This window comes from Tupaia chinensis, unplaced genomic scaffold (genome assembly GCF_000334495.1).
Source record: "Tupaia chinensis unplaced genomic scaffold, TupChi_1.0 Scaffold140218_1, whole genome shotgun sequence".
Classification (NCBI taxonomy): domain Eukaryota; kingdom Metazoa; phylum Chordata; class Mammalia; order Scandentia; family Tupaiidae; genus Tupaia; species Tupaia belangeri.
The window spans coordinates 884,091-908,613 of NW_006200097.1; the positions used below are offsets into that span (position 1 = coordinate 884,091).

General features: G+C 37.6%; 1 protein-coding gene and 1 pseudogene across 1 annotated transcript in view; one reads left to right on the forward strand and one right to left on the reverse strand.

The window, feature by feature from the left end:
- Positions 1 to 24,523, reverse strand: part of MRE11 (MRE11 double strand break repair nuclease) — a 56,309-nt gene that overhangs the window by 20,997 nt on the left and 10,789 nt on the right. The window contains exons 5-12 of the mRNA XM_014593321.2: positions 23,720 to 23,807; positions 22,850 to 22,991; positions 18,833 to 18,947; positions 13,690 to 13,875; positions 12,301 to 12,472; positions 9,058 to 9,138; positions 4,923 to 5,049; positions 1,216 to 1,319 (exon numbers count right to left, since the gene is read on the reverse strand). Coding sequence (XP_014448807.1) covers positions 1,216 to 1,319; positions 4,923 to 5,049; positions 9,058 to 9,138; positions 12,301 to 12,472; positions 13,690 to 13,875; positions 18,833 to 18,947; positions 22,850 to 22,991; positions 23,720 to 23,807 — 1,015 coding nt within the window. The remainder of the gene's footprint in view (positions 1 to 1,215; positions 1,320 to 4,922; positions 5,050 to 9,057; positions 9,139 to 12,300; positions 12,473 to 13,689; positions 13,876 to 18,832; positions 18,948 to 22,849; positions 22,992 to 23,719; positions 23,808 to 24,523) is intronic.
- On the forward strand, positions 19,844 to 19,972 carry LOC114004778 (uncharacterized; annotated as a pseudogene).

Below are 24,523 nucleotides of genomic sequence, written 5' to 3' on the forward strand. Positions count from 1 at the left end.
GAACTGCAGGAAAATGGCCAGAGAGAAACAACACTGTTGGCTTTGAAGATGAAAGAAGGGTATCAAGGGCCTAGAAATGTAGGCACCTCCAGAAGCTGGAGAAGGTAAGGAAATGGATTTTCCTTTATGGCCTCCACAAAGGAATACAGCCATCCCACACCTTGATTTCAGTACAATGAGACCTATGTCAAGTTTCTGAGCTAGAGACTGTAAGAAAATAGATGCTGCAAAGGCATCTGTGTTAAATGTGTTGTTTTAAACCACTAAGTTTGTGGACATTTGTTTTAGCAGCAAATGGAAACTATTAATTATACAATCAGAGGATTTTAGAATGGCATATAGGTTGGAATGGTTTCACCATCACATAGCTGTATTTGTAAAGTAACTGTGAAACTACATCCAAATGCAAGAGAATTAAGACTTTTATAGTAGAGATAAAAAGAAAGAGGATAACATCAGTAGTAACAGCCATGGGATCAGCAGATGGCGTAGTGGTTACATTGTTGGATTCCCACATGACCGACCTTGGTTCCAGTCCCAGATCCAGTGGTTTGAAAATCACATTGGGTACATGTACATGCATGCCCAAATTCCTCGGAGAATAGAGAAGGGATTGTGGCAAGGCCACCTTCCCCCCCGGTGGGGAGGGGGTCCCTCACTTTCCCTCTCACAGTCTCTGTGTGGCAACTTAAGATAAAAACCTCTTTAAAAAAAAAAAATAAATAACAGCCTAATGTTGTTAATGGGGCCAGTTGGTGGTGTAGTAGTTAAGACACTATACTCCCACGTGGTCAACTATGGTTCAAGTCCTGGACCAGTGGCTTGAAATTCATACTGGGTACATGTGTGTGCATGCCCAAAATCTGGAGAGGAGAATGAAAAAGGGACTACAGCAAGGCCATCCCCATGGGGGATGATTTCTTGCTTCCTGCCTCTCTTTCTCTTTCTGTCTCTCCAGAAAGCACACATGCCCTATAGCAAAAATCTACCCCTGCAAATCATAATCATAATCATGCTATTAATAACGAACATGTAATAAGCACTGATTTTTTCTTGATGTGCAGTAACCATAAATGAATGTGATTAACTGTCACCCTATTACTTTATAGAAACATTGTGATGATTCATTTTATTTAACCTAGTAATTATACAGATCTTAAATTAAAATCTGTTATAAGATAGCTAATACTAAAAAATGTGAACTGTAAAAGTTACCTTCTCTGCAGTTTGAAAATACTGTTTTACAAGGTCTTCTACCCTTAGAGTTGTTCCCTCTGAAGAAGGTTTTGGGATAAGCTTCCCAAAGTTGATCTCTTCTCCTAGAAAAAAGAAGTCCATCAAAAAATAGAACCTCCATTATAATGTTAAAGTAGCCAAATTCAATACAAAGGAGGTATGGCCAAACTTTATCAACTGCCACCTTGCTCAAAATGGTAAACTTTGAGGGAAAAAAACAGGCCATCTTGTTTAGTCTTTATGCCCAGACAGCACTTCTTTTCCACACCTCCAACTAATATGTCTCTCATAGATGTTTTCAAACGGACCACAGAGCTCTGAGGGGCCCGAAGATCCTTTCAGGAGATCAATAGAGTTAAAACTATTTCCTTCCTTTTTGATTTTTGTAGACCTTTTTGCCTCAGGGCACATGCACTCGCTAGAGAGAGAGATGGTGAGAGGGAAAGTGAAAAATCACCCCTCAGAGGAAATGGCAACACCGCAATCCCTTCTCCTCCCAGGATCCTGGGCATGCACGCACACGCACCTAGTGTGTTTCAAACCACAGCGTCTAGGACTCAAATGTGGTTGGCCATGTGGGACTCCAGCGATGTAACCAATATGCCATCTGCTGGCCCCCAAAACTATTTTCATAAAAATACTAAGGCCCAATAGGGGTTACACTGTTGTAGTGTAACACCCTGCAATGCTGGAAGCCATATGGAAGATTGGGGCTTGGTTCCTGGGTTGACCCATACATAATGTGTACATGTGAATGTGCCCATGATCCTAGCTGGCTGTGGGGAGGATCTTAGTGTGAGAGGGTAATTGTCTTTCTCTTTCTCTCACTCTCTCCCTTTCAAGAAATAAACAAATTGTAAAAAAAAAAAAAAAAAAAATGTAATACTAAAACATCATTTGCCTGTTTCACTTCACCTTATCAACATTTGCATTAATTATACAAAAGCAATCATGGGCAAAACTGTTGGTGGCTTGGGATGGGTTGAGATAGTGGCACAAAACTCTGCTAGTACAATAGTCAACACCCATATTCACAGTTCAAAATGAAATGAGTAGTTTTACTCACAAATGTCCTTGGCAAAACAGTGAAATTTGTTCATTTAATTGAATCTCAACCCTTGGGCATGTATCTTTTTAACACTCTGTGAGACAAGTGGGAAGAACAGTAAGCTGAGAGCACCTCTACCACACTCCTGGGCTGGATGATTCAAAACATAGCAGGCAGAGAACAGAGGCAGTGCTGGAAAGGAGGAAGAAAACACTGGGTGCTATGCTTGCTCTCTGACAGGTAAATGAGTGTGAAGTGTTAAAAACACAATGATGATGACACAAGAATGAGTGACTACAATACAAGGTGGTGACACAAGGAGGAAAAAAAACAAATAATCCTTCTCAAACAAAGCCAAAGATCATGTGCAGGTATCTAATGCAGGTATCATTTGAATCAAGAGATCCAGAATGAATGACATTCACTAAGCAAAACAGGAAAAAGAACATTTCAGACAGAAAAGTAAATACAAAATCTAGAAGGGAAAGGAGCACAAAATTCACTGGGTCTCTCACCAAGGGGTGAGGATAAGAGAACAAAAACCTTTTTTTTTTTAAATTTCAAGGCAAGCGAGTTAATATTACTTCATAAATATGAATGCCACATTTTACTATGCCAGACACTGTGTTAAGACTATTTACACACAGAAATGGTCCACTGACCCTCACCACAATCCTATGAGGCTGGCACAGTAATCATCCCAATTTTACAGAAAACGGAACAGCACAGAGGTTAGGTACAGGTAGCCCGCCATGTGTGCAGGCTCCACATCTGGAGATTTGACCGACAGATCAAAATCATCTGGGCGAAAATAATAAAGTGACAATACAATAAAGAAAAATAATCTAAGTGGGGAGCCAGCAGGTAGCTTGGAGATCAAGCTAGCTTGATCCCACAGGGCTGACTACTCGGTTTGAGTCCTGGACCCAATGGCTTGAAAATCATGCATGGTGAATGTGCATGTATGCCCAAAATCCTCGGAGGAGAACAGAGAAGAAGGAATTGTGGCATGCCATTCCCCCCTAGGGTGTAGTTTCTTACTTTCCTTCTCTCTCTCCCCGGCTCCTGCAAGCACACATGCACCAGTAGCAAAACTTAAAAAACAAAAAAAGGTAGGGGGAACAACATAGTATAACAACTATACACACAACATTTACATTACATTAGAGATTATGAGTAAGCTAGAAATGATTTAAAGAATAGAGTATGAGAAGATATGCATAGCTTATATACGAATACCACACCCTTTTATAGAAGGGACTTGAGCACCTATGAATTTGGGTATGTGTGGGGGGAGTCCTGCAACCAATCTCGTATGGATACCAACTGACCACTATAATGTGCACAAGGTTACACATGTAGTTAAGTAGCAGAGGTGGCCACAACAGAAATACTTTCTATAAAACACATGAAAGTGCTGTTATTTCCATTGAGCAATATATGTTTAAACAAAAAAAAAGGAACATCAGAACAAAATTCGCTGTGGATGAAACACAGGTAAAAAAGGTACTAGTGGTGTATTCTGTTTTCTAATTTATGATTGCTACACCCATACCATTTCAAGGAACTGGTAAGGATGCACAATCAAAATGAAACCAATTAAAATTCATAGAATCAAATATAATTCTTTCATATGGATTTTAAAATTTATTTTATTTCATTCCTTCATATGAGAGTTACATTTAAATATCTGATTATTTCAGGTTGAATTCATAGCATACCCAATTTATAACCATAATTTGAAATTAAATAAAAGCTCATTAAATTTAAGCAACTAAAAACCAAAGTAGGTTACTTGTTAAGGGTCATATGAGGGCTGGCCAGTAGCACGGTGGCTAAGGCGCTGGACTCCCACATGGCTGACCACAGTTTGAGCCCCGGACCTGGTGGCTTGCTTTCTCACTTTCCTTTTCTCTCTCTCTCTCTGTCCCTCTCTGGTCAAACTGAAAAATAAGTAATATCAAATAAAATTAAATAAATTTTTTTTTGAGAGGTTTTTTTCGTTATCGGGCATGTGCGCTCACCGGACAGAGAGAGACAGAGAGACAGAAAGTGAGAAATCACCCCCCAGGGGGGATGGTCATGCCGCAATCCCTTCTCCTCCATTCTCCTCTCGGGATCTTGGGCACGGATGCACACGCGCCAGGTGTGAGTTCTAAGCCATCGGGTCCGGGATGCGAACCGTGGTCGACTACGTGGGAGTCCAGCAACATAGCCATTACGCTAACTGCTGGTTCCCAATAAATAATTCTTTAAAAAGAAAAAAAGAAGGGCCATATGCTTCTATAAAAATTCTGACTCAATTGCTGTAAGGAGAAGAGCCTTTACAATTTAACATGATCAATATTTCTTATGAATAAGCATTACTTCAGTCAGATAGTTTTATAAATGCTAAAAAAGGAACAATTAGGCTTCATAAACTTTTAAAAAATAATTTCATTTATTATTATTATTTTTTCTTAATTTGCTATAGGGCACATGTACTCATCAGAGAGAGACAGAAAGCAATAAATCGCAAGCCACCAGGTCCAGGACTCCAACTGCAGTCAGCCACATGGGAGTCCAGTGCCTTAACCACTATGTCACCTGCTGGCCCCAAGAACAATCTTTTTTTAAAGTGTAAAAATAACGAGCTTACCCATTTTTCCCTTTTGTTCTTTACGCCTGAAAAAATGGATAACATCTTTTGGATTAGCTACCCGATCCACAAATTTCTGGCTAAAGCGAAGAATATTGAAAGGTTCAAAACCTCCAGTATAGTCCACCTAGAAATACAAAATAACCCATGAAGAACTGGAAACAACTTGCCAATTTTTAAGAAATACATTCATCCTTCAGTATCTATAGTATTTATGTTAAATACTTTTATATAATACAACTTAAAGATCAGATGGTGTTATAATACTTACCCTACTGAGAAAATAACACTTGCAAGGTTTATGAGCTTAAGCAAAATACTTTGTTCAATGGAATCAAGATATAGCAAGAACTTTCACAATATTGAAATGATTACATTTCCCCATGACAACACAAATAATCTGTACCTACTAGGGTACAATATGAAAAGATGACCCAGCAGCTTGTGCACACATGGCCAAAATCCTCAGAGGAGAATGGAGGAGAAGTGATTGCATTGCGGCCATCACCTCAGGGAATGATTTCTTACTTTCTCTCTCTCTGTCTCTCTGTGAGTACACATGTCCTCTGACAAAAATCTTAAAAAAAAAAAAAAAAAAAAGTTGACAGACCGATGTATAAATAGGCAACTGCAAGCCGAATGCGAACGAATGGTGTTCTGGAGGTCTGTGCAAAGTAGAATGAGTACACAAAGCAAGAAGGATAAACTCTGAGGGGAGGTCAAGAAAGGCTTCTTTGGGAACCAGCAGTTAGCGTAATGGCTATGTCGCTGGACTCCCACGTAGTCGACCGTGGTTCGTGTCCCGGACCCAGTGGCTTAAAACTCACGCCGGGCGCGTGTGCGTGCGTGCCCAAGATCCCGAGAGGAGAATGGAGGAGAAGGGATTGCGGCATGACCATCCCCCCTGTGGGGTGATTTCTCGCTTTCTGTCTCTATGTCTCTCTCTGTCTGTCTGGCGAGCGCACGCGCCCTACAGTGAAAATCTCTCCAAAAAAAAAAAAAAGAAAGGCTTCTTTGAAGAGGGAGGATTTAGGCAGGTGTAGAAGGAGATATAAAGATGGTAGAAAGAACGAATGTTCCAGGCAGTAGGATTAGCATGGCAAAGGTTTGAGGAAAACAAATTCCACTGGGCCCAAGGAATAGTAATTGTTAATTCAGTATGACTGGAGCTTAGGATGTGCTGGCAGGAAGAGTAAGAAGCCAAAAACACTGCTTTAGACCAGATGATGTAGACTCCTGAGTGCTATCCTAAAAGTTTAGACTTGTTTCTATTACTATTGGTCATTAAATTATTTTCAACAAGACAGACAAGCTAGATGGTGGGTTGTTTTTTTTTAAGAAGTTTTTGCCTTAGGCCATGTGCGCTCACTGTAGAGAGAGACCAAGACAGAGACAGAGATAGAGGGAAAGTCAGAAATCACTCCCCAGGGGGGATGGCCATGCTGCAATCTCTTCTTCCCCACTCTCCTTTTGGGATCTTGGGCGTGAATGCACACATGCCTGGCATGAATTTTAAGCTACCAGGTCCAGAACTCTAACTGCACTTGGCCATGTGAGAGTCCAGCAACGTAACTGCTACGCCATCTGCTGGCTCCCAGATTGTGTTTTACAAAGATCACTCTGGTGTTAGTGTGGAGCAAAAGGTAGTGGTGGGGACGGGGGAAATCTAGAGGCACAGTCCAGGCAGGATGCTGTGGCTACAGGCCAGAAAGTGATATGGACCCAATGATGGCAGGATAAAGAAAAGGGACCAGACTACTCACTGTCACCAGACGTTATTTAATTCATTTGGATCTCATAAGTCTGTGACACACGAACCAAGGGGCAATAGATCCAGTTGTTTAAGGTAATACCACCAGTGTTAGACTACAATCAAACCTGAGTAGTCTGGCTCTAGACTGCATTTTATCCCTGTACATTCTACATTTCAAGGCTTCGCAAAGTTCTCGGAGATTTTGCTAAAATGCACTGGGGTCAGCAGGTGCAGTGGTGGTTGAAGGTGCTGGATTCCCACATGGCCAATCGTGGTTCGAGTCCTGGACCTAGCAGCTTGCTTTCTCACTTTCCCTTTCTCTCTCTCTGTCTCTATCTCATCAAATTAAACAATAATAACAACAAATGGAATTAAATAAATACATAATTCTTAAAAAAAAAAACATAAAAATAAAATGCACTGGGTCCCATGTGGGGCCTGAGATTCCACATATTGAATGATTTCCTAGATGGAGCTAATACTACTTTAGTACTAGGGTTTAGGGGATCCCTAGATACACAGATTAACAAAGGAAGTCTAAGAAAAGGTTTGGAAGTCATGACTCCTAAATGGCAGTTGTTAAAACCTACGCCTAGACAGAAAAAAGGGTTAACTAAGAGAGAAAGCGATAAAGATAACTAGGAAAAGACCAGCAGATGGTGTAATCATTATATCACCGGACTACCACATAGTCACGACCACAGTTCAAGTCTTGGACCTGGCAGCCTAAAACACATGCCAGGCACGTGTGCATGCATGCCCCAGATCCCAACAGGAGAATGAAGAAGGCACTGTGGTGTGGCCATCCCCCCTAGGGGGTGATTCCTTGCTTTCTGTCTCTCTGGCAAGTACATGTGCCCTATAGCAAGAATCTCTTTTAAAAAAAAAATAAATAAATAAAAAGGTAACTCAGAAAATAACAGAGTGATTCAGAGAGATTAAAAAAGATCTACTGGATTTGACAAATAAAGATCATCTTTCTGACTTGATATGATGAGGCTGGAGCCTTGATTACAGTGTACTGCAGAATGGAATGTCAGAAGAGGAACATAGGCCATATATTTCAAGGGGCTTGGAAGAGAATAAGAAAGGGTAGATGCTAAGAGAAGGGAAAAACACAGTAGAAAAGAAGAGGTCTGCTGTTAGTTTATACCACAATGGAAAAGATAAGTAGTTTAATAGGTACAGAAAATAACCAATAACCAAAATTAGTCAATTATATATGGTAGGTTAAGAATATGTGTTACAGAAAAAAAAAAGAGAAAGCAGAAGAAGGTTAAGTGAAATCAGGTGAGATAAGAGTTGCGATATATTTTTTTAAAGAATTATTTTTATTTAACTTTATTTATTTACTTTTTAATTTGACCAGGGAGGGACAGAATGAGAGCAAGAGAGAAAGCAAGAAAGCAAGCTGCCAAATATGGGACTTTATGGTCGGCCATGTGGGAGTCCAGTGTACTTAACCACCAGGTCACCTGCCGGCCCCTGTGATCTTTATTTTCTTGGAGAGATTTTTGCTATAGGCGGTATGTGTGACCACAGAGACAGTGAGACAGAGGGACAGAAAGTGAGAAATCACCCCCCAGGGGTGATGACCATGCCGCAATCCCTTCTTCTCCATTTTCCTCTTGGGATTTTGGGTATGCACACGCATGTGCCTGCCATGAGTTTTAAGCTGCCAAGTCTGGGACTCACACCACAGTCAACTATGTGGGAGTCCAGCAACATAATCATCATGCCATCTGCTGATTCAGAGTTGCAATCTTAATTAGGGTCAGTGAGGTGACTTGAGGGAATGAAGAGTGTGTCAGATATGCATGAGAAAATGCAACAAGGCCATGGTGCCTGGAATGGGTAAGAGGAGAGAGAGTAGTGAGAGTAGTTAAAGGCAGTTATCTCTAAACTATCAAAATAAATTGTTTAAAAAATGAGGGATGAGCGGTTGGCACAATGGCCATGATGCTGGACTCCCGTGTAGTCAACCACGGTTCAAGTCCTGGCCCCGGTGGCTTAAACTCACACCGGGCTCGTGTATGTACGTGCCCAAGATCCCAAGAAGAGAATAAAGGAGAAAGGATTGTGGTCTGGCCATCCCCCTGAGGGGAGATTTCTCACTTTCTGTCTCTCTGTCTTTTCGGTGAGCACATGCGCCCTATAGCAAAAACCTCTCCAAAAAAATTTAAAAAGGAGAAAAACAAGAATATCAAATCAGAATTAAACTGTGATTAAGTCAAGTCCCTATAGCTTTAATTTTTCCCTCCAATGGTGAGTGCTCTTATTACTAAGAACTCCCCTTAAAACTTAAAAAAAAAGTCCATATAAATTGTTTATTATTATACTTTGAAAATTAATAAAGGTTAATTTATATTAAATAGGACTCACTCGCAGTCGTATAAGAGGCTTCCCTGGCTGCCGAGCATTTCCTAGACGTTCCCGTTCAGCATTTTCGAGCATTTCTTCAATCTCAAAATAAAAATAAAGATTAAAAAAAGAAGTACAAAGTTTAGTTTAAATTGGTTAAATATTGTAGCTTACATTCCTACCATAGGAATTTTCCTGAACTACATGATCAGTTTGGTCATTTACTATATCTTCTTACAATGCTCCCATTAATACCAATCTTTAGTGTTTTTTATATAAGGTCCAAATATGATCATTTGCAATATCTGAAATAAAAATTTAAAATATCACTCCTGCTCCAGTTTTCTACTCACGGTTCACGATGGTTTCCCTCATCTTACCAACTTAAATGCAAATAAATCCAGGTTTTCCAGTCATATAATCTATAGGAAAGTGACCAGAATATTTAGAGAACTATAAAGAATCTAAGATTATTTATCTTGGAAGAGTATAAGCTAAAAGAAGATCAATGTCTGCAAATACCTGCTGTAACACAATGAGTGTATAAAATCTTAGACTTGAAAGAGATCTGAGGACAAAACTCTTATTCTATATAGTTCCTGAGGAAAGAACCAAGTTACAAGGAAGTGGCATTAGAATTCACTTTCAGATGGCCAATTTCATAGTTGAATAACTATAGCTATTAGAACATTCTTGCATTGGAATTAAAATCTGCCTCCTTATAACTTGGTTCTAACCCCAGGAACAAGGCAGAAGAATTATTTTATCCCCACATTTCCAAGTCTAAGGCTTTATAATTATTAAACTACCTAGAACAGGTGGCATAGTGGTTAAGGCACTGAACTCCCGCGTGGTCAATAGCAGTTCAAGTCCCAAAGCTGGTGGCTTGAAACTCATGCCAGGCTTGCGTGTATGTGTGCACGCCCAAAATCCTGAGAGGAGAATGGAGGAGAAGGGATTGCGGTGTGGTTATCTCCCTAGGGGGTGACTTCTGGCCTTCTGTCTTGCCAGTGAGCACAAGCGCCCTGTAGCAAAAACCTCTCAAAAAAAAAAAAAAAAAAAAAAAAAAAAAAGACAAAAAACTACTTAGAAAAATAATGCAGTCCAACAGAACTTTCTATGATGATTTTTTTCCCCCCGAGGTATTCAACATGGTTGCCATAAGTCACACGTGCATATAAAACACTAGAAATGTGTCTACAAGTATAGAACTAAATTTTTAATTTGGTTTTAATTAATTACATGTAAACAGTCACATGAGCTAGTGACTACTACCTTGGACACCATAGATCTACAAGAATATGCTCTTCCTAGATCAATTCTTTAAATTCAACAACCATTTAAAGAGGTACTTTTGCCAGGTACTAGGATCAAGTGCTAAAATAGAAAAGAAATGGGCCCCATCTTCAAAGAGCTATTATTTACATGCCAACTCAATGCATGTAAATAATAACTAAGTGCATAAATGTTCACATACACAGAGTACAGAGATAACAGAAAATTATGTGCACACTTGGGTGTTTAAATGAACCTCCATTACTTGTACATCACCGGCATCTACTTTCTTCTTGGGATTCATGCCACGATTCAAAGTGCGATTGATTTAGATGGAGTGGATTCAGCACATCTTAACTACAGATGATTCTGCCACCAAGGGGACATTTGGCAAGGCCTGGAAACAATTTCATTGTCATTGCTTCAGAGAACAAATGCTACTTGCACCTAGCGGATGTAAGCCAGGGAGGATACTGCTAAACATCTTACAATGCACAGAAAAGTATCCCACAACAAAGAAATATAAAGCCCAAAATGTCAACTGAGCCATGGTCGAGAAACCGAGTGAGTTCAGGGAAAAGCACATGACTCACGCCTTGAAGCAATCAATACAAAATCAATCAATGTGTTTTCCATCTCCCTGACTTCAGAGATTGGGTTTAGGGATGCGTAATGATCTCAGCTTAATGAAACTCAATGCTAGGGTGCTCAGTGCTATTTGGAACTACTACAGAAAATCATTCTTTCAGATGTGAAGATAATGTAAGTCTGTGGGCCACCATGTGAAAATGTCTTCTTTATGGTGAAGCTTAACACAGAAACTACCAGAGTGCATGACAGAGTGCTGGACACAAACACAGAAAAGAAAAGCACAATCTTAATTTAATTTTGAGTTTCTGGAGTCGGGCATCTTAAAACCTGCATGCTCTTAAACTTTTTAGTTATGTGAACTACACACTGCTTGAAAAGTTGTGATCCTGGGTGAATTACTTTATCAAGACTCAGTTTCTTGTATGTAAAATACGGACCGTATAACTGACACAGCCATAGCAGTGCTGAGTAGGTTAGATGCAACGTATCGTCAATGGTGCACAGTAAACCTAACAGCAGATATGAGTGGTCAGTATTAGCGATCATAATTATCATTAACATTATTCTATTATACATTATTCTTATGAGAATAAAATATAAAGTAAAAAAGCTGGCACTGAGTGAGAACTGAGTGTCAGTAATTAATGTCATTAAGCTGTCAACTTAGATATTATTAAATGTATTCACCCAACTTCAATAGTGGCTTCAGAATATCTATAGAAAGTATAGGGATGACAATCTGCATAGAAAGGGGAATATGGAACTTATGCAGAAGCTGGGAGGAAATTGTCAGGGTCAAATGGATGCCCAGTGGGGATTGCTGGAGAGGTTAAGACTTTCTACAAACACTACAATACCTTCCCATTCCCCGAAGTCACTGCTCAGTTTCATAAATAAAATAAACAAATTATCAAATCGGGATAAAAAAAGGAGAAAATATTATGTATATGCATTTGAAAAGGAGCAAAGGAACTGAGATGGGCATAATTAAAGTTTCTTTTTTATCTGCATTCCTCCATCTCAGTGACTTGAAAAAAAAAATCTCTGGAACAACCAACCTCTTTTGTTAAAGAATTATTTTAATTTATTCATTATGATTTTTAAAATTTGACCAGAAAGAGAGAGAGAGAGATAGAGACAGAAAGGGAAAGTGAGAAAACTAGCTACCAGGTCTGGGACTTGAACTGTGGTCAGCTATGTGGGGTTGAGCACCTTAACTACCATGCCACCTGCCAGTCAGTCCCATGACTAACCTCTTTTACTGAACATTGGTGTTTCCTCATAGACTTCATGAGAGTATAACCAATACCTAGTCTTCCTTTTACTCCACTGCATTATTAAATTGAAGACAAATAATTTCTTAACTAAAGTAGGTCTCATTGATTTTAAAAGAAATACCTTCTCCAAACAGAAGCTCTGTATGACTTGGGTTACTTTAGGATTATCTGGGTTAAAAATGTCTGGATGATTAGCCAGAACAACATCTTCCATGAAAAACTGCCGCACTGTGTGAAGAGGAATTCTCTGCATGTTCATCTTCCTCCCTTTAATACGCAGCAAACCAACATGTCTGCAATGGAGAGAAGTGAAAGCCTAGTCACAAAGAAAATTTCCTTAGGAAACTGTGCACATTGAAGCGATTATATTCTAACAAGTTTCTATAAAATATTTCTTTATAAAATCTTACCCCTAGAAACAAATGTTTTTGGCAATCTAATCTAAATATTGTCATAGGAAGAAACGATCAACATTCTCCCTCAGAATAAAATCCATTCAACTATCATTTCTCCTATCTGAACAAACATACAGTCTTGTAAAGAGAGATATTACAATAAGTACAATAAAATGCTATCAGGATTACAATAGTAGCATAGATCAAATACATTATTAAATGTATATATACTGTGTGTATGTGTACACACACACACACAAAATGAATCAGCAGTGGAATCATACAGGGAAAAACAACAACAAACATACATCCTACTACCACATTCTTTAAACCTACTATCATCACCATAATAATCAGAAGTTGAATAGATTCAAATGGTAAAACCCATTATAAAAATTGAGTTTAACTACTGTTAACTACTTTTCTTGGTCATACCATTCCCAAAAGAAATGAGAAATGGTATAATATTACATTCATAACAATAATAATGGTAATTTTTAAATCCTCAATTAAATCATTTGAAGAGAATCTGAGTATAAATAGATCTTGTGTAGTTAGTAACTATCATCTACAACATCTAGCTCTGAAATTGAATGAATAATAATGTTAGTCTTGAATCTGCCTAATGAGCAAAAATGTCATTAACACCAATTGGATGTTCTCTTGTTGAAAAAGGCTTAAATTCTGGGAAAATGGTAAGACTACATAGAATGATCAATCTTCATTAATAAACCTGATGTATAAATAACAATACTACCAGTACCTTGAACCTGTGCGATGATTAGTATATTATTACAGTATGGATTTTTCAGCAATTAATTCAACTGCTCCAGCCTAAATGGCATAGACCGTTAAGGTACTAGACAGATGGCTACATGGCCAACTGCAAGTTCAGATTCCTGGGTTGGCCTGAAAGCAGGCTGGACGCAAACAGGCACCCAAGATCCTGAGGAGCTAGAGGACTGGGAAAGAGAATTGTGATGTGAAGAGACACTGTTGCAGGTGTTCTCTCTCTCTCTCTCATGCACGCCCACTATTATTAAAAAAAATTTAAATATAAATATAAATGAATTTTAAAAAGGACAATTGTTTCAGAATATGTAACGATTACTCACTTCTTTACAGTTTCTCCTGGGGAAAGAGAGGTAACTACCGAACTTCCAGGTTGGGATATATAAAAGAGCTGTTGTTCATTTTTGGTGGGAGCTATTTTACACTCATGTTCATGGCCCCAGATAACGAGATCAATGAAGTCATCCAAAAACTGTTCTGGAATGAAGTTGGTACTTCCATGTTTACTCCTGTACCAAGATTTGAAAAAATAAGTAATATATAAATTCAGTGATATGAAAAATTTTCACATTAAGTCTATACAGTTCTTCCTCCATTCATTACAGGCTTATTACATTCTGCCATATACCAGAAACCGTAAGGTATTGAAAATACAAAGATAATATCTAATTCCTATCCTCGAGGAATTTACAAACCTACAAAAGACAAGTGGGAACCTTGAAAGAAAAATGAACAATTCTACATTTAGATGAAGATCACAAAAGGCTTTATCAAGAAAGGACTCCTTTGGTCAAGTCAAAAAAGCATGAGCTCTATCAACAGCAAAAACTTACAAATTTATACACCAAAAAAAAAAAAAAAAGAAATAAAAAGAATACACAAAATGAAAGTGAGGTAACTCTAAAGGTGTCCAATAATTTTCTGACAATATCTATTTCTTTCACTGATTATAAAAATAGAAAAAAGTCAATCTTACGTAAGTTTTCAAAATTAAATAATATATGAATGTTATGAGCAAACTGATTTTATACCTAAAGTAGTTATTATTGAAGATATGAGAATTTAAGTTAAACTATCCAGATACTTCAACATAGCATTCAGTGAGTCCAAACTAATACTCATTCATTCATCCAACAAATATTTACTGAGTGTCTATTATATGCCAGATATTCCAGGCTTCTTTTTAACACCAAAGACATAGTGAACGAAGTCCTTGCTCAAGTGGAGGAAACCAGCAATAATGTAACATATATTAAGTGTGTGTGTGTGTGTGTGTGTGTGTGTGTGTATTAAAAACCTGTCCCGTAGTGACAGGTACTATAAAGAAAAAGTGGGGCTGGATAGTGGCTCAATGGTAAAACACGACACTGTGACTCACATGGGAAGCTGCCACATTTATATCTGGAGACCTCCCTGAGTATGCCAGACATGCAAGGGTCCTTGATCGCAGGCTGGCTGAGGCTGGGGGTAGACTGTGGCATCGAGACTTTGTTGGGGTCTCTGTCTCTTTGTATTTCTGTGTCTCTTGCTCAGGAAAAAAATAATACATTCAAATAATCTTTAAAAAGAAAAGGGAAAAGTGACATGGGAGGTGATGCTACTCTGCCTACCTAAGATAGCCAGGAAAGGCCTCTCTAACAAGTAACGAAGGAGTGGAGGACTGATATGAAGGATCAGTTACGCAAGGGAAGGAAGTCTTAGGCTGGAGAAAAGCAGATGGCAAATGTGCTGCAGTGGGCTCAAAGACAGCAGGAGATCAGTGGAGCTGAGCAGAATGAATGCAGAGCAGATGGAAATGAAATCAGAAAAGCAGCAGGTCTGTGGATCTAGGAATGCTTTTATGTAAAAAACACATGTCTACAGTCTAAGGTTATTGCAATCCTGAAGAAAAATAGAATAACTCTCAAATATAATAGGATGCCACTGTGCCTTCATGGAGAGCTGGCTCTTTCATGGAAGAATGAGCAAAGATTATGCTAGTAGGCTGACTCTGATTTTTGACCTACAGTTGATCAAAGGATCATGATGAAAGATTTTACACTCCATGATCCTCTTTAGCTTCAGATTCTTCTTTTGTAGCAAGAGAGAGCAAGGGAAAAAAAAAGAGTAGATATATAGAAATAACTGGGAAATAAAATAACATGTAGAATGCTCACCCAGTGAGAATTTTCACCCAGTCAGAAAATCTTCTGTTTTTAATAGCTATTATTAAAACAACAACAAAATAGTGTCTAAGAGTGTAGGGTGGGAGCCAGCAGGTGGTGTCAAGGTTGGGATGATGGATTCCCACAAGGCTGACCGCGGTTCAAGTCCCAAACTAAGCGGCTTGAAAATCATGACAAATAAATAGATAGCTAAGTAAATAAATGTTAGGGGGGGAAGTGTACAGAGTGACAAGTGAATTTAACAAAATTACAGAAGAATCACATAACCACAGTGAAGGAGGTGGGGAAAAAAGCAGCTGATAAAGAAAGTTTAGAAATCGGTATTTTGGGACCAGCAGTTAGCGTAATGGCTATGTCGCTGGACTCCCACATAGTCGACCGCAGCTTGTGTCCTGGACCCAGTGGCTTAAAACTCAGGCCAGGTGCGTGTGCATGCGTGCCCAAGATCCCGAGAGGAGAACGGAGGAGAAGGGATTACGGCGTGGCCATCCCTCCTGGGGGGTGATTTCTCGCTTCCTGTCGCTGTCTCTGTCTGGCGAGCACACATGCCCTATAGCAAAACAAAACAAAACAAAAAAAAACAAAACAAACAAACATCCCACATCCAGAAATTGGTGTTTTAACTAGGGCTAAAGATGAAAACAATTTACATAAACACAATAAGCTACTTAGGAAATTTGTCATGGGGTACAGGTTAGCATCATTTTATATACAAAGCAGGATTTTAAAAAAAGTACATTGTATATCTAATCCAGGCTGTTAGAGAAAGAAGTCATAAATAAGGAAAAGGGAAAGAAAAAAATGAACCTTATAGGGCTGGTTGGGGGGCCAGTAGGTGGTGTGGTCATTAAGGGTGCTGGGCTCCCACATGGCCAACCACGGTTCAAGTCCTGTTCCTGGTGGCTTGCTTTCTCACTTTCCTTCTCGCTTTCTCTCTCCCTCTCTCTCTCTTACTCTGTCCCTCTCTGGTCAAATTAAAATAAATAAAGTTAAATAAAATAATTCTTTAAAATAAAAAAAAGAATCAGCATGAACTTAAAATTGGCTTTTTTTAAACATATACATAGTTATATTATAAAATACATGTGGGTGGGGGCAGTCAGTAGCTTGGTGGTTAAGGCAGCTAGATCCCACATGGCTGACTACACGGTTCAAGTCCCAGATCTAGCAGCTTCAGAAACACGCTGGGTGCATGTGTGTGAAATCCTGAGAGGAGAATAGAGGAGAAGGGATTGTGGTATGGCCATCCCCCGAGGAGGTGATTTCTCACTTCTCTCTGCCCCTCTCCTCCCACCCCCCAGTGAGTATATGGACTCTGTAGGAAACTAAAAAAAAAAAAAGAAAGAAAGAAAGAAAAAAGGAAGAAAGCAAGCTAGTATAGTTATATTTACATAGATAGTCTGGAAAAGCATTTGATATACACCAAGAGCTATATGTAAGAATGTTCACAACAGCAAGCTTTATAAAAGCAACAAACTGGAAAAAACAGGAGGAAAGTATACCAGTAAAAATGCTTATACTTCTAAGCAACAAAATATGAATCTTAGTAACATAGTATTGAACTTAAGTCAGCTGTAAAATATACAACATGATTCCAGTTATGGCAAAACTAAATAAAATATCAATATGGACATACACGTAGATAAAGAAAAGCAATAAAATGACTAATTCAAAATCGAGAATGTTTCCTCCTGGGGAATAGGGAAAAGATGGAATCAGGGAGAGGGACAGGAGAATGTTCTGGTAAGGTTCCTAACTCTGCTGAGTTTAGGAATATTCATCTTATAACCAAAAAAGACTTAATGCCCTCTCCATATGCCACAAATGTCTTTTTACAGGTATTAAAAACAGGTATATTTAAATGTCTTTTTACAGGTATATTTAAAACATTTTCAAAATGAAAATAGGTGAGCCTAGAAACAGAGATCTGGGGAACCCCAATACTTGGCTCAAAATTTTTCAGAGAATACTCTTACCTGTTTTGATGAATCACAAATAAGTTAAACCAAGAGTTTTCATCTTCTTTTGGTCTCAACATTGTTACTTTTTTATTGACAAACATTCGATAAAGCCTTTCATCTGGAATGGATCCTGAAATAGACATTACATTATTTAAAAATTGTTGTCTTGTTTTGGGTATTAAAAATGAATATATTCTGCTTCTAAATCATGTGTTTTTCTAAAAAGTATTTCATTTTACTGTTTAGAGATATATCTGAATTTTGTAATCATTCATAATTGAGTTTGTCTTAGGTACTTGCATGACAGCAATTAGCTGCATTCAAAAAAAAGTTTTCCATTTTGACCATATATACCTTTACAATTAGGAAAATGTAAAATTAAATAGTGAGTTTCCTATGCTTAAATTTTGTTTTAAATTTCTGTCAAAGGGCAACGTGCACTCATCAGAGAGAAGCAAAGAGATACAGAGAAAGAGAAATTGAAAAAGTAACCTCCTCCCCATAGGGGATGTTTATGGTGTTAATGCTGCAATTCGTTCTTCATTTCCTCCTCGGGATTTTGGGCAGTACTCGCACACACACCTAGTGTGTTTTTCAGGTCACTGATTCCAGGGCTTAAACCATGTAGTCAGTCATGTGGAATACAGCCACCTTAACTACTATGCCAAAGGATGGCCCACAGATGCTTAAATTCTTTCTACAATTTCTGATAATATTGTTTTCATTACCACCTTTTATATAAATTGTAAGTATATGTACTTTTAAAAAATTATTATTTTAATTTTATCTATTTATTTATTTTAATTTGACCAGAGAGAGACAGAGTGAGAGCAAGAGAGAGAGAGAAAAACAGGAGGAAAGTATACCAGTAAAAATGCTTATACTTCTAAGCAACAAAATATGAATCTTAGTAACATAGTATTGAACTTAAGTCAGCTGTAAAATATACAACATGATTCCAGTTATGGCAAAACTAAATAAAATATCAATATGGACATACACGTAGATAAAGAAAAGCAATAAAATGACTAATTCAAAATCGAGAATGTTTCCTCCTGGGGAATAGGGAAAAGATGGAATCAGGGAGAGGGACAGGAGAATGTTCTGGTAAGGTTCCTAACTCTGCTGAGTTTAGGAATATTCATCTTATAACCAAAAAAGACTTAATGCCCTCTCCATATGCCACAAATGTCTTTTTACAGGTATTAAAAACAGGTATATTTAAATGTCTTTTTACAGGTATATTTAAAACATTTTCAAAATGAAAATAGGTGAGCCTAGAAACAGAGATCTGGGGAACCCCAATACTTGGCTCAAAATTTTTCAGAGAATACTCTTACCTGTTTTGATGAATCACAAATAAGTTAAACCAAGAGTTTTCATCTTCTTTTGGTCTCAACATTGTTACTTTTTTATTGACAAACATTCGATAAAGCCTTTCATCTGGAATGGATCCTGAAATAGACATTACATTATTTAAAAATTGTTGTCTTGTTTTGGGTATTAAAAATGAATATATTCTGCTTCTAAATCATGTGTTTTTCTAAAAAGTATTTCATTTTACTGTTTAGAGATATATCTGAATTTTGTAATCATTCATAATTGAGTTTGTCTTAGGTACTTGCATGACAGCAATTAGCTGCATTCAAAAAAAAGTTTTCCATTTTGACCATATATACCTTTACAATTAGGAAAATGTAAAATTAAATAGTGAGTTTCCTATGCTTAAATTTTGTTTTAAATTTCTGTCAAAGGGCAACGTGCACTCATCAGAGAGAAGCAAAGAGATACAGAGAAAGAGAAATTGAAAAAGTAACCTCCTCCCCATAGGGGATGTTTATGGTGTTAATGCTGCAATTCGTTCTTCATTTCCTCCTCGGGATTTTGGGCAGTACTCGCACACACACCTAGTGTGTTTTTCAGGTCACTGATTCCAGGGCTTAAACCATGTAGTCAGTCATGTGGAATACAGCCACCTTAACTACTATGCCAAAGGATGGCCCACAGATGCTTAAATTCTTTCTACAATTTCTGATAATATTGTTTTCATTACCACCTTTTATATAAATTGTAAGTATATGTACTTTTAAAAAATTATTATTTTAATTTTATCTATTTATTTATTTTAATTTGACCAGAGAGAGACAGAGTGAGAGCAAGAGAGAGAGAGAAAAAGTGAGAAAGCAAATCACCAGGTCCGGCCACATGGGAGTTCACTGCCTTTAACAACTACGCCACCTGCTGGCCCCAGTATATGTAATTTTGATCTAACATCTAAATTACAACACACACAGAAGTAGATATTAAAAGAGATAAGAAAGAAATAGATGCATTTAAAAACACAATATTCTAGCTTTGCGCAGTGGCAGTGTCATAGCCAATGAGGTTTATCTGAGGCACGATTATTGCTAATTGAAAACACAATATTCTAGTGTCTTTCTGTTGTTTTTAAATTTAAATTGAGCCATTTAATAATTTAATGACTTTCAAATAATTTTCCCCTATACCACAGGCTTGCCTTGCTCTAGTGGAGAAGACCAACAAAAAATAAGTTTAAAAAAAAGTTGTAAGTTGTAAATATTATAAAAGGGAGGAGACCAGGATGCTAAGAAGGAGAACAACAGTGAGGGAGGAATATGGGGAGTGGACCACGTTACTGCTTTATAAATGACTAGAGAAAAAAACAAACAAACAAAAACCCAGAATGTGGAAATACAGGAATTAGAAATGCCTAGCTCCTAAAGAGAATTCCTCCACTATGGCCAGTAAAACAGATGGCTGAGGAGGAATGCTAAACATAAATGGAGACAAAATAGCCAAGGCTTACATATCCCAGGGCAGGAGAAGGTGAATCTACTTAGGTGCTGAAGCACTAAGAACACTGACAAAATGTGAAGGTAAGCAGGCGGGGAAAGGGAAAGGCAGTCAGATGGCATAAGCTCTAGTGGAGCAGGGTGTTTGCAGGAAGGAAAGGAAGGCTGGTGGGGAGCAAACAGAACACTGACCCTCTTTCTACCCAAAAGCCCACTGGTAAAAGAACCATCTGGGACACAAGGAAGTTAGGGGCTAGTGTGGGTTCACTGCAGGTCAGAAAGTGAAGGCTACGTTCAGAGAAGAAATTGATGTTAAGGAATTTGCTAATTATAAAAAGTCTAGAGTTTCCAGTGAAAGGCAGGGGAGAGCTACAGAGGTAGAGACCAAGTCCAGTTAAGGAAGGTAGCACAGATGAGACGACAGTTAGGGAGAAAACAGAAGAGGTGTGCTTCTGGTGGTGACCGGGCATCATGGGATCTGTTGTCTGTTGTCCTTAGTCTGAACATGGCTGAGGAACTATTCTTTGGCGATATGATTTCTAAAACTATGGTAATTAAAACAATTACTAATAGCTTTTTTTCTTTTAAGACAGTGCATTTCATGTCCTGCTCTATGACTTGCAAACATAACACCCAGATCTTATTTTCAGTATCTCTAAAAATAAATAACCATAATGCTTGTCTACTTATTACAGATAGCATGAAAGCTGGATAAAGACTGTAAGCTCCCTAAAGAAAGTCACTAAAAAAATCCTTTATATAATAATTATTCTTTTAAGAACATAGACAAAGAAAATTGAAGTAAATAAGATCGTCTAAGACTTCTATTATACTAAAATCACTCAAAATCAACAAAATCTATGTTGAGGCTACAATTAAAATGTTTTCCTAATTAAAGGATACTTTAAGGTTGATTTAACATGAAAGGTAATTTTATAATAAAAACAGTATGGAATAATCATCCTAAAACAAACCAAAAAAAATGGTCAAGTTGAACTTTCCAAGGAAGACACAATAAATGAACTTTAAATACATTATTTCTACCCTTAAAATTATTTGAGATGTGAAATATACAACACAATGAAAGCACTGTTTAAAACAGTTTTGGTCTGTCATTTATATGGAATATGGTCTAGTAATTAGCTCTTACCTAGTTGACACTAAATAAATAGAAAGTGGTAAGTTGAAGGTGGTAAAGTCAAAAACAAATTTTCTGATCATAAGAGATGACAGCAGTAGAAAGAACACTGTCTAATAGATACATAATGTAAGCCACTAATGTAGGCCGAATATATGACTGTAAGTTTTCTAGTAGCCACATTAAAACAAGTAAACAGAAACAAGCACAATTCACTTTAACATACTTAATCAAATACATTAAGAAGATATTCACTGTTTTTTAAGTCTTGAAAATCTAATGTGTATGTCAAACTTTCAGCACATTACAATTCAAACTAGCCACGTTTCAAGTGCTCAATATCTACATGATTCTAGTGGTTACTGTATTAGACAGTGAGACTTTAGATCGTCCAAAGATTTCTAAGCTACAAAAATGCAATTTTTCTAATTTTCTATACTTCTGACATTTAGTATTCTATGTCTGAGTCTAAAACAAAACAAAACAAGATACTAAAGGAAAAATAAGTTTTCACTAAAGCTACTAGTAAAAACAAGTGCTGAGCCTGTGCTGCACAGAGGAGGCCAGATCCCACATGGCTGAGGTTTTCAGGACTGGCCCCAGGAGCTGAAAAACCACAATGGGTGCATGGCCGCCACATACCCAGGATTGGGAGAGAATGGAGAACTGAAGGAAGGAGGGCTGAAGCTTGACCAAGCACTGCCGGGGGGATAGCTTCTCTCTCCTCTTTCTCTCTTGTGCATTCATATGCCCTCTGCCATTAAACAAAAAAGTATTAACAGCTAATGATTTTCTTTTTTCTTTTCTTTTTTTTTTTTTTTGGTGCTATAGAGAGAGAGAGGGAAAGTGAGAAATTGCTTCTGGGGAGATGTCCACACCACAATCCCTTCTCCTCCATTCTCCTCTCAGGATTTTGGGCACGAACACACACACGCATCCAGCATGATTTTCAAGCCACCTGGTCTGTGACTTGAGCTACAGTTAACTATGTAGGATCCAGCACTTTAACCTCCATGCTACCTGCTGACCCAATAGCTATGGAGTCTTACTCAATACTAAAAAATTTTTACCAAAACTCTCCATTTTTTTTAAGAAATATTTTATCTAACTTTGTTTATTTTTCTGTCTGTTTTAATTTGACTAGAAAGGGACAGAGCAAGAGAGAGAGAGAAAGAGAGCGTGCGCACGCAAGCTGCCAGGTCCAAGGCTAGAACCGTGGTTGGTCATGTGGGACTCCAGTGCCCTCAATCACACCATTTGCCAGCCCCAATTTTTCAATCACTAGTAAGAAATAATAGGATGAGCCTCACCTTTTTTCTGATGGCTACAGTTATCTCCAAAATTTAATTTCTCGGTTGTTTAAACAACTACTTATTAAGATAAATAGTAAAATAAAACCATCTTACCTAAACCATAAAGAGCAATTTTTGTGCTTCCTTTTTGAAGCAAAACTGGACTAATATCGATCTTCTCCACAGACATTGAACGTCCGAAGTGATTTATAAATCCAGCACAACTTAAAATATCCAGGGCACAGAGTGCGTCTGCCTATGCAAAATATTTTTTAAAATATTAATGTATATATAAAAATAAGTGATCTGCATGCACATCACATTTCCTGTTAAGAGACTACTTTATATACTATTTATAATAGCACAAATTAAGATAGTGTGCTTCTCAAAACAAAATTACAGTAGTGAAAATATTTGCTCCATTTTTGCTATTCCAAATCACCTATAGCAACTGGAACCACATGCTAACTGCGAAGTTTACATCTCACTGAAATTTATAATAATGTCTTGGCCACTAAAAAATAAAAATCATTCATGAAACAAGTGACTTATAATATTAACCAGACCTTTCTCAAGTCTTACTTCCACATCAAATAGGTAATAAAATAATCTAATTTATACTTAATGATGTTCATGAAACAAGAACATTCTATAAATGAGGTTTTATAAAATAAGAAATATTATATAAAAGCACCAGTAAACTGTAAAGCAGTATATAAATGTTAGATGTTTATTCCTATTTCTGGCTACAAATATATATTTATCTCAGCACTAATGAAATTAAGCACAAAACATATAACAATTCTTGCTCCAGATTTTTTATACATCTAAAAGCAGTATAAAAGCTTATATGAATGATAAAAAGTCAGTCTGACTTTTTGCCTCAACTTAACTACGAAACTCTGGGGAAAAGGGCAAGCATGCTTTCCACACTAAACTGATCATTTCTAAAATTTCAACAAACTATAGGAACACAATAATTACCCCTGTGGGATCATCATGATTGCCATGAATACTAAACACCGGAATAGAAATGTTGAGATTGCCATCTTGGTAGTTCACCCATGGAAACCTTTTTAAAGAAGAAAAAAAGGTTATTAAAGTTTCTATAAGAGACAAAAGCTGTTTTCCCCAAGATCCTTTTCTAAAATATTAATGCAATCAAAGGCAAACTATATGATCTAAACTGACAAATGACTACTAATTTAGAATCTTAAAAAATAACATCATAGACAACAATTCATTTCAGTTAAAGTTTGGAAATATGTCAAAGTGCTACATTTTAAAGAAAATCCAACAATAATAAATGGTACTAGTAAACTGGACTAGTGTACTGTATGAAAGAACAGTATATCTGATTAATGGGAAGTCAATATGCCTTCAAAATGTTTAAAAATCTATGTAAGATTTTAATTCATAGTGGAAGAAGGGGAAGAAACACATATACTTTGGAATCCAAAGGACCTAAATTAAAAACCCCAGCCGTATCACTTACTATCTATGCAACTTAAAATCTCCTACATAGGGGCCAGCAGGTGGCATGGTGGTTAAGGAACTAGACTCCCACAAGGCTGACCGCAGTTTGAGTCCTGGACTCGGCAGCTTGAAAATCATCACAGGTGCGTGCATGTGCATGCCCAAGATGCCAGGAGGAAAATGAAGAAGGGATTATAGTGTAGTCATCCTTCCTGGGCCGGGGGTGGGTGGGGTGATTTCTCACTTTCCCTCTCACTGTCTCTGTCTCCCTTCGGCAAGTATACATACCCTATGACAAAAACCTTAAAAAAA